The sequence below is a fragment of the Mercenaria mercenaria genome, chromosome 1, assembly GCF_021730395.1.
Source record: "Mercenaria mercenaria strain notata chromosome 1, MADL_Memer_1, whole genome shotgun sequence".
NCBI classification, from domain to species: Eukaryota; Metazoa; Mollusca; class Bivalvia; order Venerida; family Veneridae; genus Mercenaria; species Mercenaria mercenaria.
Window position 1 is genome coordinate 57,776,673 of NC_069361.1, and position 21,103 is coordinate 57,797,775.

At 40.2% G+C, this 21,103-nt stretch overlaps 1 protein-coding gene across 1 annotated transcript in view; it reads left to right on the forward strand.

Moving 5' to 3' along the window:
* Positions 1–21,103, forward strand: part of LOC123536509 (chromatin-remodeling ATPase INO80-like) — a 129,443-nt gene that overhangs the window by 43,802 nt on the left and 64,538 nt on the right. The window contains exons 12-20 of the mRNA XM_045319728.2: positions 1,683–1,750; positions 6,066–6,090; positions 11,319–11,410; positions 11,909–12,118; positions 12,543–12,745; positions 16,560–16,644; positions 17,232–17,349; positions 18,951–19,036; positions 20,272–20,539. Of these exons, the coding sequence (XP_045175663.2) occupies positions 1,683–1,750; positions 6,066–6,090; positions 11,319–11,410; positions 11,909–12,118; positions 12,543–12,745; positions 16,560–16,644; positions 17,232–17,349; positions 18,951–19,036; positions 20,272–20,539 (1,155 nt within the window). The remainder of the gene's footprint in view (positions 1–1,682; positions 1,751–6,065; positions 6,091–11,318; positions 11,411–11,908; positions 12,119–12,542; positions 12,746–16,559; positions 16,645–17,231; positions 17,350–18,950; positions 19,037–20,271; positions 20,540–21,103) is intronic.

The following is a 21,103-nucleotide window of genomic DNA, read 5'->3' on the forward strand; positions in this document are numbered from 1 at the left end:
CAGTATAATCATGAACATATTTAACTAATTCAGTGTTTTAGCTTCAAAATGATACAAAAAATCAAAACGATTATAATTTAGACCGTCGCAATTTTATCTAAAAATAGCAGGTCGTCCCATTTAAACACGTGACGCGCTGTTGTATTACCGCCGCCATTTTGAAAAATTTCAATCGGCGTGTAAAAATCGTCGTGTAAAATGCAAGTAAGGCAGACTTAAACCGCCTTCAACATGAACTTGTGCATCAATCATACGTTTTTCTTGATTTTATTATTAACTACTTCAAAATTTAATTCGAATACGGCCGATTGCGGATGAAAACCGATTCTGCGGATGGTCTGAAACCTCGTACAAAATATTGTGAAAAGATCGACAATATCTACAAGTTTGGTATTGTTTTCGAAAAAAAAATCTACAACTTGTTACATAAAACAGGCGCCAATAAAAATGAACAAAAGATAAAAAGATATCACATTTACGGCTTATACAAACTGTTAATCCGTAGCGATGACCCCAGGTAATTATGCATTCAATTTTCTTGTTAATTGGACATCTTTTGACATGCATCTGACACATTGACGCCTGTTGCAAACTGTTAATAAGTAACGATGGCCCCTGCCAATTATGCATTGCTATTTTCTTGTTAATTGGACATCTTTTGATACGTGATAAACTAACATGACATGGTTTTATTCTGTATGTCTCGTTCATATTGCCCAAAATCAATGAAACTTATTTTGAAAAAAAATGCAATAATTTACAAATATTCGAATTTGATTTTCATATTCGAATATTCGACAGATTTTCGAATATTCGAATATTCGAACATTCGTTCCCATCCCTAGTATAATAGAATATGACCATTTTTGTTGACCGCTGGCGGTGAGCTGGACTTAGTTGTCACTTAGTCAGTGTATGTGCGTGCGTGCGTCCGATTTTGTCCAGACCATAATTTTGACATGCATGGACCAATTTTGTTTATATTTGGCATGAATGTTAACCTCAATGAGAAGGAGTGTCCTGCGCAAACCCCATATTCCTATCTCAAAGGTCAAGGTCACAGTTGGAGGTCAAAGGTCAAATTGAAGTTTGTCCAGAGCATTTCTTCTTCATGCATGGTGGGATTTTGATGTAACTTGGCATGAATGTTCACCATTATGAGACAGAGTGTCATGCGCAAGAACCAGATCATGATTTTATTATTTTTTTGAATTTTCGAATATTAAAACTTCATTACTTATGGACAACATTAAAGTTTGTACTAGCTTTTCAAAAGACAAACTTAAAACAGACTGAAGACAGAATGTGGAAAGTGTGAGAAACTCCACCTCTTGCTGATACATGCAGAGAATACAGTGAAACCTGCAGTAAGCATCCAGCTAAGGGAAACAACACAATGTAGCTACTTAAAGCAGGTGGCTGAAATTAGAACAAAAGGTCAGTTAGTGAAGTCAGCTGTCTGATTGCTTAAGGTAAATGACAGCTTAAGCAGGACTGGACAATAAAACTTAAAATGAATCTAGAAACACTTGATGCCATACATCACTGGAATACTGTAGAAAAAATGGTGTCAAACCCAACAGAATAATCTAAAGAGAATTGTTATTCAGTTTTGTTTGTGCATATATGGAAAACAATAATTGCATGTGTTCTTAAGGTTGCTGTAACTTTTCTATGTGTAGATGCAGAGACAGCTAAACAAGAGGCATTGAAGAATGCACACAGTGCTTACGAGGCTCACCAAGCTAAGGTTAGTAATTTACCCAATATTTCTTGGGTGTTCTTCAGCAAAACTTGGCTTGTTTTTAAAAAATATGAAATTTTTAGCTCACTTGAGCCAAAGGCTCTTGGTGAGCTTTTGTGACCGCTCAATGTCCGTTGTGCGTCGTCAGTCATGCATCGTCCGTCCATCAACAATTTCTAAAAAAATCAAACTTCACAGGAATGATCCTTCAGTGGTCCCTTTTAAAATTGTTCAAAGAATTGAATTTCATGCAGAACTCTGGTTGCCATGGCAACCGAAAAGGAAAAACTTTGAAAATCTTGTCCAAAACCGCAAGGCCTAGAGCCTTGATATTTGGCATGTGACATCATCTAATGGTCCTCTATGAAAATTGTTCAAATTATGCCCCTGGGGTGAAAAGAGGCCCTGCCCCTGGGGGCGGGGTCTCAAGTTTTACATAGACTTATATAGGAATTTTTTTTTTTTATCTTCTTGTCTGAAACTGCAAGGCCTAGGCTTTTGATATTTGGTATGTTGCATTGCCTTGTGGTCCTCTACCAAAATTGTTCAAATTATTACCCTGGGGTGAAAAGAGGCCCTGCCCCGTGGGGTCTCAAGTTTTACATAGACTTATATAGGAAAAAACTTTAAAAATCTTCTTGCTTGAAACTGCAAGACATAGGCTTTTGATATTTGGTATGTTGCCTTGTCTAGTGTTCCTCTACCAAAATTGTTCAAATTATGCCCATGGGCTGAAAAGAGGCCCTGCCCTGGGGGTCCCAAGTTTAACATAGACTTATATAGGAAAAAAATTAAAAATCTTATTGTCCTAAAGTTCAAGGCCTAGGCCTTTTGATATTTGGTGTGTAGCATTGCCTAGTGGATCTCTTACAAGATTGTTCAAATTATACTCCTGGTGTGAAATGAGGCCCCGCCCTGGGGGTCACTTGTTATATGAGTTATATAGGAAAAAGTACTTAAAGATTATTAGATCATAGTTCCTAGACTCTTTATTTATAATTACCTGATGACCCCAAGTGATTAGGGGTCAACTGACTGTGACCTTGACCTACTGACCTTCTTTCTTGTTTTTTAAGATACAACCTTGAAATTTGGATAACATTTACAGTTAAGCACACAGATCTTAAAACTGACTTTCAGTGACCATGAATGTGACCTACTGACCTAATTTCTTTATATTTTAGCATCAGTTTGCCATTTGAAACATATGGCTCATATTACTGAGGTGAGCGATCCAGGGTCATCATGACCCTCTTGTATTATATATGCTGTGTGTTTTAATATAAATTAGCCTTTAAATATATAAGTGCGGATTTTGAATCTGGCATAATAATGTTTTTAATATTTAAAAATTTCATTCAGCAGAACTCAGTCTTCTACAGTTTGAAAAAATGGACCTTTTCTCATAGAATCTACCATTATGGTGTTTTTTAATGTGTGGATTTTACTCATTTACTTACTTACTACACTGACTTTCAGTGTCCATTAATGTGACCTACTGACCTACTTTCTAATATTTTAGCATCAGTGTGCCATTTTAAACATGTGGCTCATATTACTCAGGTGGGGTGACCCTCTTGTTATTAAGCAGTACTAGTATAACCATAGTAATCCTTACATAAACAATCATAAACGGGTTGCTAGACTTTCATCCGAATGGGTTTTTTAGCTCACCTGAACAATGCTCAGGGTTAGCTATTGTGATCACGCTGTGTCCGTCCGTCCATCGTCAACAATTGTTTTTAAAAGACCTCTCCTCCATAACCACTGAATGGATTTTGATGAAACTTGGCATGGATGTTCCTTGGATGGTCCTCTACCAAAGTTGTTCAAACGGTTCAGCTTGGTTGCACATAGGGGCCCTCAGAGCTAAAAATAGAAAAATCTTCAAACGACATCTCCTCCTAAACCGATGGTCTGATTTTGAAATAATTTCACACAAATGGTCCTTATGTCACCCTCTACCAAGATTATTCAAATTATATTGATTCGTCAAAAAACATGGCCGCCAGAGCTAAAAATAGAAAAAAATCTTCAAACGACATCTCCTGAAGCGATTGTCCAATTTTGAAATAATTTCACACAAATGGTCCTTATGTCACCATCTACCAAGTTTGTTCAAATTATATTGAATTGTCAAAAAAACATAGCTGCCAGAGGGCGTGTTTTTTTTTCCATATATATATATATATATATATAGTGGAAACTTTAAAAATCTTCTTGTGTGAAACTACTGGTCCGATTTTAGAATAATTTTACACAAATGGTCCTTGTGTGAACCTCTACCAAGATTGTTCATATTAGTTTGATTCATCAAAAAACATGGCTGCCAGAGGGCGTGGTCACTTTTTCCTATATGTATATAGTGGAAACTTTAAAAGTCTTCTTTTTTAAACTACTAGCCCAATTTAAGAATAATTTTACACAAATGGTCCTTGTGTGAACCTCTACCAAGATTGTTCAAATTATTTTGATTTGTCAAAAAACATGGCCGCCAGAGGGCGTGGTCACTTTTCCTATATGTATATAGTAGAAACTTCAAAAATCTTCTTGTATGAAACTGCTGGCCTGATTTTAGAATAATTTTTCACAAATAGTACTTATGTCACCCTCTACCAATATTGTTTAAATTATTTTGATTCGTCAAAAAATCATGGCCGCCAGAGGGCGTGGTCACTTTTCCCTATATGTATATAGTGGAAACTTTAGAAATCTTCTTGTGTAAAACTGCTAGCCCGATTTAAAAATAACTTTACACAAATGTTTCTAGTGTAACCCTCTACCAAGATTGTTCAAATTATTTTGATTTGTCAAAAAACATGGCTACCAGAGGGCGTGGTCACTTTTTCCTATATGTATATAGTGGAAACTTTAAAAATCTTCTTGTGTAAAACTGCTAGCCCGATTTAAAAATAACTTTACACAAATGCTTCTAGTGTAACCCTCTACCAAGATTGTTCAAATTATTTTGATTTGTCAAAAAACATGGCTGCCAGAGGGCATGGTCACTTTTCCCTATATGTATATAGTGGAAACTTTAAAAATCTTCTTGTGTGAAACTGCTAGCCCGATTTTAAAATAACTTTACACAAATGCTTCTTGTGTAACCCTTTACCAAGATTATTCAAATTATTTTGATTTGTCAAAAAACATGGCTGCTAGGGGACGTGGTCACTTTTCCCTTTATGTATACCATACTTGTCCAAATTATTGCCCTAAGGTCAAAGATGGCCACACCTCTGTGTCTGACATGTACTTACTATAGGCTTTTATATTAGAAACTCTGAATCAATAATAGCTAGAACCTTGATATTTGGCATGTGATATCAGATTTGTTGTGTCTACCATAATTTTTCAAATTATTGCCCTAGGTTCAAAAGTGTGTGCGACATGTAAGTAATTTAGGTTAACATAGAAGAAACCTAATTCTGTACTTATACAAGCACACTTGAAGCCTTGTACACAGGTGAGCGCTTTAGGGTCAATGACCCTCTTGTTTTTTTTTGCAAAATGAATGCGCAGCTGCATATAAAATTAAAAGCTGTTGAACTTGTGCATGTGTTATTTGAGAAACGTGTAATGTGAATTGAGTAATAATGCATCGGACGCAAATCTATAATATTTAATAGGCCTTAAATAGAAGTAGTTTACTACATGTCAGTAAATAAAAACAATGCAGAGCGTGGCCGGTAAAAGTCAAATAACAGCCGCAGCATAGTGCGGTTGGCACGTGAGGCTACTTCAAACTTCTGTTTTTAGTATCTACTGTTAGTTTGACGAAACCATGGGTAAATGTCTGAATGAAAAAGTCTGTTTTGTTCCGATGCATACCTATATTTATCGTTGATGGAGCCTCCATAAACTACACGAAAGCTGCAGGTCAGTACTGCCGCATACACAACTACGGACCAGATCGGACGGCTATGGTGTCTTTTTTGGCATTGAGTACAATTTATATTATCGTGGACATAACTTGTTCGTTGGGACTTAATGTCGTGGTTGAGCTGAACCACGAAATCCACGAAAATTAATCCCCCAGGAATAATAATGATTTCACAGTAGTCTGGCATCGGCTGTCTTACGGACAGCTCTTGTTAGATCTTTATATAACATCCAGGATTACTTGATTGCATCCACCAAATATTTGCCTGTTTTATGTTGTACAACACATTGCACTGACACTTGACACTAATTGTGACATAAATGATTTTTATCAGCTTATAATGTCACACTTTCAGCCTTGTTTGTTGGATAAGAAAACATAATATACAGTCATTTAAAAACTGAATAATTAAAAAAAATATGCCTCTTCCATTTTCAGAGAAATCAGTTTGATGCCAGTACTAGTGAGTATATCAAATTTTATTTTTTCAAGAATGTGAACAGTGCATCATTGATTTATAAATTTCTTGTGGCACTTGTCTTCTTATTTACTGTAAACTTTTTGTAGTTATCACTGTTTAATCAAAACAGCAAAAGTAGGACAGAACATGTATCTGCTGTATATTTTGGAAATCAATTATGGTTGATCAATTGCCATTACATGTCTTGAACTTTGTTAAAAATGATGTTAAATTCCAAAGTAACATTTAGAAAGCATTACTCATGACATATGACATGAGAATCTTTAGTTCTGAGACTCAAGCATCAGTTTTGTATTTATAGACTTCTGTCAATAAGCCATGAGAGCTTAGTTAGTTTCAAGATTGTTGCCTCTTTGGCAGAGTGGTTAAGATCACTGACTCTGAACTATTTGCTCCTTAAGTCTGGATTCAGGCTCTTCTTGTGTCATCATGTATAGAAGCGGTCCAGCTTGCTTTCAGAAAGTATGTGGTTCTACCCAGGAGTCACGCAAGCCTGAAATAATGCCAAGAGGGGCACCTATGGTCCACCATATCAGCTACAATAATGCCCAGAGGGACACCTGTGGTCCACCATATCAGCTACAATAATGTCCAGAGGGGCACCTGTGGTCCACCATCTCAGCTGGAATATACCCAGAGGGGCACCTGTGGTCCACCATCTCAGCTGGAATAGTGCCCAGAGTGGCACCTGTGGTCCACCATCTCAGCTGGAATAATGCCCAGAGGGGCACCTGTGGTCCACCATCTCAGCTACAATAATGCCCAGAGGGCACATGTGGTCCACCAAATCAGCTGGAATAATGCCCAGAGGGGCACCTGTGGTCCACCATATCAGCTACAATAATGCCCAGAGGGGCACCTACTGTCCTCCATATCAGCTGGAATAATGCCCAGAGGGGCACCTGTGGTCCACCATCTCAGCTGGAATAATGCCCAGAGGGGCACCTGTGGTCCACCATCTCAGCTGGAATAATGCCCAGAGAGGTACCTGTGGTCCACCATCTCAGCTACAATAATGCCCAGAGGGCACCTGTGGTCCACCATTTCAGCTGGAATAATGCCCAGAGAGGCACCTGTGGTCTTCCTACACCATCTCAGCTTGAATAATGCCCAGAGAGGCACCTGTGGTCCACCATCTCAGCTGGAATAATGCCCAGAGAGGCATCCGTGGTCCACCATCTCAGCTACAATAATGTCCCGAGGGGTACCTGTGGTCCACCGTCTCAGCTGGAATTATGTCCAGAGAGGCACCTGTGGTCCACCATCTCAGCTGCAATAATGTCCAGAGGGCACCTGTGGTCCACCATCTCAGCTGCAATAATGTCCAGAGGGCACCTGTGGTCCACCATCTCGGCTGCAATAATGTCCAGAGGGCACATGTGGTCCACCATCTCAGCTGCAGTAATGTCCAAAGGGGTACCTGTGGTCAGCCATCTCAGATGGAATTATGTCCAGAGGACTCCTGTGGTCCACCATCTCAGCATCTCAGCTGGAATAATGTCCAGAGGGCACCTGTGGTCCACCATCTCAGCTGAAATAATGTAGAGAGGGGTACCTCAGCTGCAATAATGTCCAGAGGGCACCTGTGGTCCACCATCTCAGCTGCAATAATGTCCAGAGGGGTACCTGTGGTCCACCATCTCAGCTGGAATTATGTCCAGAGGGCTCCTGTGGTCCACCATCTCAGCTGGAATAATGTCCAGAGGGCACCTGTGGTACACCATCTCAGCTGAAATAATGTAGAGAGGGGTACCTGTGGTCCACCATCTCAGCTGGAATAATGCCTAGAGGGGCACCTGTGGTCCACCATCACAGCTACAATAATATCCAGAGGGCACCTGTGGTCCACCATCTCAGCTACAATAATGTCCAGAGGGGTACCTGTGGTCCACCATTTCAGCTACAATCATGTCCAGAGGGGTACTTGTGGTCCATCATCTCAGTTGGAATAATGCCCAGAGGGGTACCTGTAGTCCACCATCTCAGCTGGAATAATGCCCAGAGGGGCACCTGTGGCCCACCATCTCAGCTGGATTATTGTCCAGAGGGTACATGTGGTCCACCATCTCAGCTACAATAATGTCCAGAGGGTTACCTGTGGTCCACCTTCTCAGCTACAATAATGTCCAGAGGGGTACCTGTGGTCCACCATCTCAGCTACAATAATGTCCAGAGGGCACCTGTGGTCCACCATCTCAGCTACAGTAATGTCCAGGGGGATACCTGTGGTCCACCATCTCAGCTACAGTAATATCCAGAGGGCACATGTGGTCCACCATCTCAGCTACAATAATATCCAGGGGGGTACCTGTGGTCCACCATCTCAGCTACAGTAATGTCCAGAGGGCACATGTGGTCCACCATCTCAGCTACAATAATGTCCAGAGGGGTACCTGTGGTCCACCATCTCAGCTACAGTAATGTCCAGGGGGGTACCTGTGGTCCACCATCTCAGCTACAATAATGTCCAGAGGGGTACCTGTGGTCCACCATCTCAGGTAAAATAATGTCCAGAGGGCACCTGTGGTCCACCATCTCAGCTACAATAATGTCCAGAGGGCACCTGTGGTCCACCATCTCAGCTACAATAATGTCCAGAGGGTTACCTGTGGTCCACCATCTCAGCTACAGTAATGTCCAGGGGGGGTACCTGTGGTCCACCATCTCAGCTACAATAATGTCCAGAGGGGTACCTGTGGTCCACCATCTCAGCTACAATAATGTCCAGAGGGCACCTGTTGTCCACCATCTCAGCTACAGTAATGTCCAGGGGGGTACCTGTGGTCCACCATCTCAGCTACAATAATGTCCAGAGGGCACATGTGGTCCACCATCTCAGCTACAATAATGTCCAGAGGGCACCTGTGGTCCACCATCTCAGCTACAGTAATGTCCAGAGGGCACATGTGGTCCACCATCTCAGCTACAATAATGTCCAGAGGGGTACCTGTGGTCCACCATCTCAGCTACAGTAATGTCCAGGGGGGTACCTGTGGTCCACCATCTCAGCTACAATAATGTCCAGAGGGGTACCTGTGGTCCACCATCTCAGCTACAATAATGTCCAGAGGGCACCTGTGGTCCACCATCTCAGCTACAATAATGTCCAGAGGGCACCTGTGGTCCACCATCTCAGCTACAATAATGTCCAGAGGGGTACCTGTTGTCCACCATCTCAGCTACAATAATGTCCAGAGAACACCTGTGGTCTACCATCTCAGCTACAATAATGTCCAGAGAGGTACATGTGGTCTACCATCTCAGCTATAAAAATGTCCAGAGAGGCACCTGTGGTCTACCATCTCAGCTACAATAATGTCCAGAGAGGTACATGTGGTCTACCATCTCAGCTATAAAAATGTCCAGAGAGGCACCTGTGGTCTACCATCTCAGCTACAATAATGTCCAGAGGGGTACCTGTGGTCCACCATCTCAGCTACAATAATGTCCAGAGAGGCACCTGTGGTCTACCATCTCAGCTACAATAATGTCCAGAGGGGTACCTGTGGTCCACAATCTCAGCTACAATAATGTCCAGAGGGCACCTGTGGTCCACCATCTCAGCTACAATAATGTCCAGAGGGCACATGTGGTCCACCATCTCAGCTACAATAATGTCCAGAGGGGTACCTGTGGTCCAGCAGCTCAGCTACAATAATGCCCAGAGGGGCACCTGTGGTCCACCATCTCAGCTGGAATAATGTCCAGAGGGGTACCTGTGGTCCACTATCTCAGCTGGAATAATGCCCAGAGGGGCACCTGTGGTCCACCATCTCAGCTGGAATAATGTCCAGAGGGGTACCTGTGGTCCACTATCTCAGCTGGAATAATGCCAAGAGGGGTACCTGTGGTCCACCATCTCAGCTACAATAATGTCCAGAGGGGTATCTGTGGTCCACTATCTCAGCTGGAATAATGCCCAGAGGGGTACCTGTGGTCCACCATCTCAGCTGGAATAATGCCCAGAGGGCACATGTGGTCCACCATCTCAGCTACAATAATGTCCAGAGGGGTACCTGTGGTCCACCATCTCAGCTGGAATAATGTCCAGAGGGGTGCTTGTGGTCCACTATCTCAGCTGAAATAATGCCCAGAGGGGTACCTGTGGTCCACCATCTCAGCTACAATAATGTCCAGAGGGGTACATGTGGTCCACCATCTCAGCTACAATAATGTCCAGGGGGCACCTGTGGTCCACCATCTCAGCTACAATAATGTCCAGAGAGTATATGTGGTCCACCATCTCAGCTACAATAATGTGCAGAGGGGTACCAGTGGTCCATCATCTCAGCTGGAATAATGCCCAGAGGGGAGCCTGTGATCCACCATCTCAGCTGGAAAATTGCCCAGAGGGGTATCAGTGGTCCACCATCTCAGCTGGAATAATGCCCAGAGGGGCACATGTGGTCCACCATCTCATTTGGAATCATGCCCAGAGAGGCACCTGTGGTCCACCATCTCAGCTGGAATAATGACCAGAGGGGTACTTGTGGTCCACCATCACAGCTGGAATAATGCTCAGAGGGGTACATGTGGTCCACCATCGCAGCTGGAATAATGCCCAGAGAGGCACCTGTGGTCCACCATCCCAGCTGGAATAATGACCAGAGGGGTACCTGTGGTCCACCATCCACCATCTCAGCTGGAATAATGTCCAGACGGCACCTGTGGTCCACCATCTCAGCTACAATAATGTCCAGGGGGGCACCTGTGGTCCACCATCTCAGCTGGAATAATGTCCAGAGGGCAGCTGTGGTCCACCATCTCAGCTGGAATAATGTCCAGAGGGCACCTGTGGTCCACCATCTCAGCTGGAATAATGCCCAGAGGGCACATGTGGTCCACCGTCTCGGCTGGAATAATGTCCAGAGGGCACCTGTGGTCCACCATCTCAGCTGGAATAATGTCCAGAGGGCACCTGTGGGCCACCATCTCAGCTACAATAATGTCCAGGGGGGCACCTGTGGTCCACCATCTCAGCTACAATAATGTCCAGAGGGCACCTGTGGTCAACCATCTTGGCTACAATAATGTCCAGAGGGTACCAAACTTATGACCAAACTTGTGTTGGTTCAACATCATTTGTCGTATATGTCCAGTCACACAAAATACTGTGTCTATACCATACGCATTGTTTACCATAATAATTGGCAGACACATACACAGCCAGTATGTATTTAAACTGACTTGTGAACATCTTATTTCAACAGATTGCAACTCTCTAGCCAATCCAGCAACAGTAGGAGATGAGAGACCACAACCAAGTATGTTCGAAGGCAAACTTAAAGGCTATCAACTAAAGGTAAATATTGATAGATTTTAATATATATATTAATCTACAGAATAAGAGTAAAGCAGAACAAGTCCAATATATCAGATTTTTGAAAATAAATGCTATCAGCTAACAGATCTTGTAACAGAAATATTGTTGGAAAATTGAAACTCAATAATGCCATGCACAAACAGTAAGGAACAAGTGAATTGAAATATTGGAATGGTTTTATCAGTAGAAGACTGACAATAACGTCATCGAAAAATTTGTTTCTTACCCATTCAGGGTAGAGTGAGTTATGATATTTACAACATTTTAGCCATAGACGTAAGGAAAAGTCTTAAAAGTTATACAAAAACATTGAAATCTTATGTCTCAAAGTTACGCAAGTCTTAAGCCTCTAATCTTCAGAATCTGATTGGTCAAACTTGAAATTGCCCAGTTGCAGGGTGGCTTTCTGAGACTGGACCCAAAGTGCGGTTTTATAACTTTAGACCAGCATTAGTTACCAGTATTCTCTCTTTTCAGGGTATGAACTGGTTGGCCAGCTTGTATGACCAGGGTATCAATGGTATTCTGGCCGATGAAATGGGCCTGGGAAAGACTGTGCAAAGTCTGGCATGTCTGGCTCACCTGGCGGAGGCTAACGGCATCTGGGGACCCTTCCTCATTGTGGCCCCTGCCTCAACACTACACAACTGGCAGCAGGAGTGCTCGAGATTTATACCCAAATTTAAGGTACTGTTTAGAATTTCAAACTTCAGTACTGTAAAAGAAACCCTTGTGGAATGATATATAATATTGATGGACTGGAAAAAATTTGATTATTAAATATGAGATTGGTAATAAGAACTTAGATGTGTTGTGTTTCCCTCATAATGTGTTTCAGCTGAAGACTCTTCCATCAGTTTTGGAATGTCTTACAAAGTTGTAACATATTTTTGTACCAATATACATAGAGGTGTGGTAACATGCCAGTAAAAGTTTTGCAAAAGAAGACTCGACAATTTTACCACTTTTCAACAGTATCTTGCCCCTTTTTGAAACTAGAAATATTATGTTAAGTTTTGTCCTCTAGGCACAGATACGAGTAGTAAATACATTCAGTTACTTGTTTGAGACTGCAGTATGTAATGAGTGTTCTTGCATGTTATGTTTCAAGGTGGTGCCGTACTGGGGTAACACGCAAGATAGGCGAGTGTTGCGAAAGTTCTGGGATCAAAAATGTTTACACACGGAGGAGGCCTCATTTCATGTTGTGATTACAAGTTACCAGCTAGTCATTCAAGATGTGAAGTACTTTCAGAGGATAAAATGGCAATATATGGTGCTAGATGAGGCCCAGGCGTTAAAAAGTAGTGCCAGGTAGGTTCATTTTGAGGATCAAATGATAGGTGAGGCCTAGGCCTTAGAAAGTAGTGCCAGGTATGTTCCACCAAGTTTCAGTTACATCAGATATGATCAGGTATTGACACTTAGACTAAGAAGGTTTACTAGATATTCAAATTTTGGCACAGTCCACTCATTTAAATAGAAACTACCATTGTACCTCCATATCCATGAAATCTAACATTATTTTTAGAGATGTGTAGGTTCTTACCTAGAATTCATGTAGATTTTATAACCTGATTCTTTGATACAGAAAGACTTCAAATTACTGCTTAGGCTAAAAAAAAAAATATGTGTGGTTCAGGTAACCCGACCGACCCTATTTTTTCATCGCCGACCCTAACACTTTTTTTATAGTTTTTTGTGGTTTTTAACCTGGTACAAAAAATATTGAGTACGAAAATATACGAATCAATGCAAGCGTCTTATCGATTACGATTTCAACATGGCAGCGGCTAGTGTTGTCGCTGTGACAGTGGAAAAATGTATTCACGGCGACCAGAAACGCATTATGAAGGCAATGCTTCACTCGTCCCTCGTCTGAGATGTATTTATGGAAATTCATAATCAATCAGACAACTCGAAAACTGGCCATGTAGTAGCCTATTTATAACAGAATGCCACTTAGAATTGCATATATTGTTGAGATGCTTTCCATGTGCATATCTCACAGAATTGTGACCAACTATGTCTGTACCAACTGGCGTTGAAGGGGGGGGGGGGGGGGGGGGAAGCCTACCTACCTACCCTATTTTTTTTTTACCAATGTTACCTGAACCACACATATTTTTTTTTTTAGCCTTATCTGCATGTTGTTATACACCAGAATTATTCCATGTTTAATTTCGAGTACAGAGAAGATAATGGATATTTAATAAATTTAATTTTATTACGTTGTGCAAGCCGAGTTATTTTACCTCATTTGGGAAAGCATAAGATTGAATGTATGGAGTTTGCAAGTTCTGTTCCTAGGTGAATCCTTTGTTCTCTGTAACAATTCAACAAGACAGTACATTTAAACTTGTGTGATCTTAGTCTTGTAGGAAAGTTGTCAGTTACTTGAGGGAGTTGTCTGTTACGGGAAAGTTGACAGATACTTGAGTGGGAGTTGTTTGTTATGGGAAAGTTGACAGTTACTCAGAGAAAATAGTCAGTACTTGTTTGGAATCCAGAGTCACTGGTAAAAAAGTCAGTACTTGTTTGGAATCCAGTCACTGGTAAAATAGTCAGTACTGGTTTGGAATCCAGTCACTGCTAAAATAGTCAGTACTGGTTTGGAATCCAGAGGCACTGCTAAAATAGTCAGTACTTGTTTGGAATCCAGTCACTGGTAAAATAGTCAGTACTTGTTAATCCCCCGCCACAAGTGATGGGGGGTTATAGGAATGGTCTCCGTCAGCCTTCTGTCCTTCCATCTTCCGTCCTTCCGTAACATTTTGTGTCCGCTCTGTATCTCCTAAACCCCTTAAAGGATTTTCATGAAACTTGGGTCAAATGATCACCTCATCCAGAACAACATGTGCAGAACCCATGAGTCAGTCATGTCGGTTCAAGGTCAAGGTCACAACTCAAGATCAAAGGTTTTAGCCTTCCATTTCGTGTCCGCTCTGTATCTCCTAAACCCCTTGAAGGATAATCATGAAACTTCAATCAAATGATCACCTCATCAAGACGATGTGCAGAACTCATGAGTCAGCCATGTCGGCTCAAGGTCAAGGTCACAACTCGAGGTAAAAGGTTTGAGCCTTCCATTTTGTGTCCGCACTGTATCTCCTAAACTCCTTGAAGGATTTTCATCAAACTTGGGTCAAATGATCACCTCATCAAGACGATGTGCAGAATTTATGAGTCAGCCATTCTGGCTCAAGGTTAAGGGCACAACTTAAGAGTCAAAGGTTTGAGCCTTCCATTTTGTGTTCATTCTGTATCTCCTAAACCCCTTGAAGGATTAACATTAAACTTGGGTCAAATGATCACCTCATCAAGAACTCATGGTTCAGCCATGTCAACTCAAGGTCAAGGTCACAACTCAAGGTCAAAGATTTGAGATCTGTATCTCCTAAACCCCTTTTAGGATTTTCATGAAACTTGGGTCAAATGATCACCTCATCTAGATGATGTGCAGAATTCATGGGTCAGCCATGTCAGTTCAAGGCCAAGGTCAAAGGTTTACCCTTTCACTATCCATACCAGTGGCGGGGGATTTAGCTGTCACTCAGACTGCCTTATTTGGAATCCAGAGTCACTGGTTAAATAGTCAGTACTTGTTTGGAATCCAGAGTTACTGGTTAAATAGTCAGTACTTGTTTGGAATCCAGAGTCACTGGTAAAATAGTCAGTACTTGTTTGGAATCCTGAGTCACTGGTAAAAGTCAGTACTTGTTTGGAATCCAGGGTCACTGGTAATAGTCAATACTTGTTTGGTATCCAGAGTCACTGGTAAAGTAGTCAGTACCTCTTTGGAATCCAGTCACTGGTAAAATAGTCAGTACTTGTTTGGAATCCAGTCACTTGTAAAATAGTCAGTACTTGTTTGGAATCCAGAGTCACTGGTAATAGTCAGTACTTGTTTGGAATCCAGTCGCTGGTAAAATAGTCAGTATGTGTTTGGAATCCAGAGTCACTGGTAAAATAGTCAGTACTTGTTTGGAATCCAGTCACTGGTAAAATAGTCAGTACTTGTTTGGAATCCAGTCACTGGTAAAATAGTCAGTACTTGTTTGGAATCCAGAGTCACTGTTAAAATAGTCAGTACTTGTTTGGAATCCAGTCACTGGTAAAATTGTCAGTACTTGTTTGAAATCCAGAGTCACTGGTAAAATTGTCAGTACTTGTTTGAAATCCAGAGTCACTGGTACAATAGTCAGTACTTGTTTGGAATCCTGAGTCACTGGTAAAAGTCAGTACTTGTTTGGAATCCAGAGTCATTGATAAAATAGTCAGTACTTGTTTGGAATCAAGTCGCTGGTAAAATAGTCAGTACTTGTTTGAAATCCAGAGTCACTGGTAAAATAGTCAGTACTTGTTTGGAATCCAGTCACTGGTAATAGTCAGTACTTGTTTGGAATCCAGAGTCACTGATAAAATAGTCAGTACTTGTTTGGAATCCAGTCACTGGTAAAATAGTCAGTACTTGTTTGAAATCCAGAGTCACTGGTAAAATAGTCAGTACTGCCTTGAAATCCAGAGTCACTGGTAAGATTGTCAGTACTGCCTTGAAATCCAGAGTCACTGGTAAAATAGTCAGTACTTGTTTGAAATCCAGAGTCACTGGTAAAATAGTCAGTACTGCCTTGAAATCCAGAGTCACTGGTAAAATAGTCAGTACTTGTTTGGAATCCAGAGTCACTGGTAAAAGTCAGTACTTGTTTGGAATCCAGAGTCACTTGTAATAGTCAGTACTTGTTTGAAATCCAGAGTCACTGATAAATTAGTCAGTACTTGTTTGGAATCCAGTCACTGGTAAAATAGTCAGTACTGCCTTGAAATCCAGAGTCACTGGTAAAATAGTCAGTACTGCCTTGAAATCCAGAGTCACTGGTAAAATAGTCAGTACTGCCTTGAAATCCAGAGTCACTGGTAAAATTGTCAGTTCTTGTTTGGAATCCTGAGTCACTGGTAATAGTCAGTACTTGTTTGGAATCCAGAGTCACTGGTAATAGTCAGTACTTGTTTGGAATCCAGTCACTGGTCTTGTTATGTGACGGCTGTTGCCTTTCTGAAATATTGTTGAAAATTGATACTAAACCATTTCAAAATAAGCAAACATGACTTGTTTTTACTTTTACAGTGTGCGTTGGAAAATTCTGCTTGGATTTAATTGTAGAAACAGGCTGCTTCTGACAGGGACACCCATACAAAACAGCATGGCTGAGGTATTTTTTGTCTTTCAACCAAGAAAATAAAGTCAGCGTGAAAGTGTTGAGTGAATGGTAGTCTGTTATTGTGAAAGATACAAGCTCAGTTGGTTTAGATGAAATTACTGTTTGCTCAACCTTTTCCGTCACAAGGCTTTCCGTTGATTAACCTTTAAGTATGGGACAATTCATTTCATATTATATGTCATTGTAAAGAACTCTGTAGGTGGTAATATGGTCACAAAACAATTTTGATTGGGTATTATCAATGACAAAAGAACAACAACATTTTTTTAGGATTGTTCAGTCATAATTTTACTCAGAAAAAAATATGTTAGAGCTCAACTTTTCGAAGAAAAAGTAGAGCCATAGCATGAAAAGTAGTAGTTTTTAGTGCTTATTGGAGTCATTTCTGTCTATAGCAGAAGATACGTGATTAACAGAAGATTGAATAATTTTGTAATACATGTTAACACTCGAGTTACAGCCTGAAAAATAGATGTTTTAAGTATTGAAATATATGTTTTTGTACCTACGTAACAAACAGCAGAGTTGAAGAAATAGATATAAATGTTAGTTGCAAGGTTTTCTTTAATATTTTCCAGCTGTGGGCTTTACTGCATTTCATAATGCCAACAATGTTTGACTCTCATGAAGAATTCAATGAATGGTTCTCTAAAGATATAGAAAGTCATGCTGAGAAACAGTCTGGAATTGATGAAAGTAAGATTTTTATCCTTTCTCACAAAAATTCAGTTATGTGTGCAAAGAGATATGTATATGGAATTCATTTACTTGTTACTAGAAACAAAATTGTATTTGTCACTGGAACTGTTGCACTATGGTTGATAGTGCAGGGTTTTTTCTCACCATTTTGGAAACATGACCCATACCCCTGGGATTGGGAATTTTCGCGGCATTTTTTGCCAAATTGGGAAAAAGCACAAATTTCAATATCCATTCTTGTTAAAGCCAAAATGAACACAATTATTGATTTTTATGTTTAATTAACTGTAACTCAGTGTGATAAGATTTACCGATCAATTTCACAGACTTTCATATTCTTGAAACAGTCAACAAGTCAACCCTCAGGTGAGTAGTGCTGGTGAAAGCGACTGATGACTTTGTGGATACATATCCTCATCAGACTGTCCAGTGACTCTTGGCTAAGTCAACTTCGTGCAGCCGCACATAATTATAAGTTATTCATCAAACTAACACTAACAAGCTTTTGATAATGATTAATAAGGCTTTTAGAATTAAATAAAAAATAAATGATGGACCAGATTGTCCTACAACAGATTTTTAAAAAACAATCACAGACTTAAGCACAACTATAATAATTTGAAGAGAAAGTCATCTTACACACATATATTAAGTAGAATATAATTTGTTAATGTTTATATAACTGGAAGATACCTTTCTGCAAATGAAATTAGTCTTCTCATTTACACTAGTTATTTCCCTTACATTAATCAGAAACTGACACTTGTATCCATCCAGTTCCAAATCTAGTCATGTGAATGGTTTAATATACTACAGAAAATGTTTTCTCACTTGCCTTATTTATATAGCCCTGAAATGGTTATAAAAAAGACATTTTAGCTAAACGAAGTGCTCAAGGTGAGGTATTGTGACCGGTCATTGTCTGTAGTCGGGGGGGCGTCCGTCAAGATTTGCCTTTTTAACACTCTAGAGGCCACATTTGTGACCCAATCTTTATGAAACTTAAACTTGGTCAGAATGTCTTGATGATCTCTAGGTCAAGTTCGAGACTGGGTCATGTGGGGTCAAAAACTAGGTCAGTAGGCCAGATCAGAGGAAAATCTTGTTAACACTCTTAAGAGTCCACAGTTCAAGTTTGAAACCCATCAGAATTGGTCAGAATGTTTGTCTTGATGACCTCTAGGCCAAGTTCGAATCTGGGTCATGTGGGGTCAAAAATTAGGTCACCCGGTCAAATCAAAGGAAAAGCTTGTTAACACTCTAGAGGCCACAGTTTTAAGCCAATCTTTATGAATCTTGGTCAGAATGATTGTATCAATGATCTCTAAGTCAGGATTGAAACTGGGTCATGTGGGGTCAAAAACTAGGTCAGTAGGCCAGATCAAAAGAAAATCTTGTAAACACTCAAGAGTCTACGGTTTAATTTTGAAACTCATGAGAATTGGTCAGAATGTATGTCTTGATGACCTCTAGGTCAAGTTCGAATCTGGGTCATGCGGGGTCAAAAACTAGGTCACCCGATCAAACATTGAATTTACTTGTTCTAATGTCAAGCTTTGGATGTTTTTTGCATAAAAGGTATATTTTCCATGTTTTAGATCAGTTATCAAGACTGCATATGATACTGAAGCCATTTATGTTGAGGAGAGTAAAGAAAGATGTGGAAAATGAACTCAGTGATAAGGTTTGTACATCATTGACAGTTCCTAATATATCACTACGGTAGATTGGGTAACATTTTCGCTGATACTTGCGAATAATGGAACTTGTGCATACAAAATTTTCGTTTTATTTGCATCATGTCCTAAAACACACAATATTTCTTAGTCCTACAAATACTGCAAACTTGAGATCGCTAAGTGAAGCCTATGAGAAAATTGCCCAATTTACAGTACACTGTATAATTAGCGCTGGGCCCTTTCATTTCTTTTCCTGGTTGGATATTTTAACTATATCTGTACCACTTTTGCCTCATCCATACTTCATATGTGACTTCCATTTGCCTGAAATATTACTCAACCATACTGTTTTCTTCTTGTGTGACTGTTTTTACTATGAATAACACTCGACTGTACTGTCTGCTTCATATGTGACTTCGTCTTTCATGAATATTGCCCAACTCTACTGTCTGCTTCATATGTGACTTCGTCTTTCATGAATATTGCCCAACTCTACTGTCTGCTTCATATGTGACTTCGTCTTTCATGAATATTGCCCAACTCTACTGTCTGCTTCATATGTGACTTCGTCTTTCATGAATATTGCTCAACTCTACTGTCTGCTTCATATGTGACTTCATCTTCCATGAATATTGCCCAACTCTACTGTCTGCTTCATATGTGACTTCATTTTTCATGAATATTGCTGAACTATACTGTCTGTTTTTCATGAATATTGCTCAATGATACTGTCTGCTTCATGTGTGACTTTGTTTTTCATGAATATTGCTCAGTGATACTGACTGCTTCATATGTGACTTTGTTTTTCATGAATATTGCTCAGTGATACTGACTGCTTCATGTGTGACTTCGTCTTTCATGAATATTGCTCAGCTCTACTGTCTGCTTCATATGTGACTTCGTCTTTCATGAATATTGCTCAACTATACTGTCTACTTCATATGTGACTTCATCTTTCATTTGCCATGAATATTGCTCAACTCTACTGTCTGCTTCATATGTGACTTCGTTTGCCATGAATATTGCTCAACTCTACTGGCTGCTTCATATGTGACTTCGTTTGCCATGAATATTGCTCAATCATACCATTGAATATTGTTCAGCTGTACTGTCTGCTTCATGTGTGATTTCTGTGGTTAAAATAGTTCTAGTTTGTCTTGTTTCTTTTGTGACAGAATAGCACAGAAATTTAGATGTTCTAGGAAGTGATTAATGATTGTATGTATCTTCCTATTTTAAGATTGAAGTTCTGGTATATTGTCCACTTACAACCAGACAGAGGTTACTTTACCAAGGAATCAAGAACAAAATCTCTATAGAGGATTTGCTCAATACGGCCATGTCGAACACATCCCAGGCACAGAGCACAGCAAACTCTCTCATGAACCTTGTGATGCAGTTCCGCAAGGTGTGTAATCACCCAGAACTGTTTGAGAGACAGGAAATCAGGTCTGGTTTCTTCCAGAAACAAGAGGAGTATCACATACCGAAACTGGTATACAGGGATGGTGAGTTACTATTTTAAAATGAAACTTGATTTTTATTTACTCATGAAGAAATTAATTTGTAACAGATTAAAGAATATTGAGGCAGGTATCAGTAGGTTTCTTCATTTACACATAAAGTAAATGCTGTTATACATTTTTTTGTGATCAAGGAAAGGAGTATGTGAATTAATAAACTAAAAGTCTTTATATTGTTAATTCATTGATACCAAAATTTAATTTTTCATTGAAATTCATTCTGCCTTGAAAATGTGATACAGATTTAGTTAACCAGGGTTTTCAAAGTTGTAAGTTATTGACTTGATACTTTACATACTGATAGAGGTCAGTGAGAGGACGTGCAGTGACAAGGAACCATAATTCTAGATGGTCCCATTTTTGAATTATTTCTTTTTTTAGCTCTCCAGAGCACAAAGTGCTCAGGGTGAGCTTTTGTGATCGCTCACCGTCCGACATCCAGCTGGCTGGCCGTCCACACTTTCCTTTAAACAAAATCTCTTCCTAAAACACCAGCCCAATTTTGATGAAACTTCACAGGGATGTTCATTGGATGGTCTTCTTTAAAAA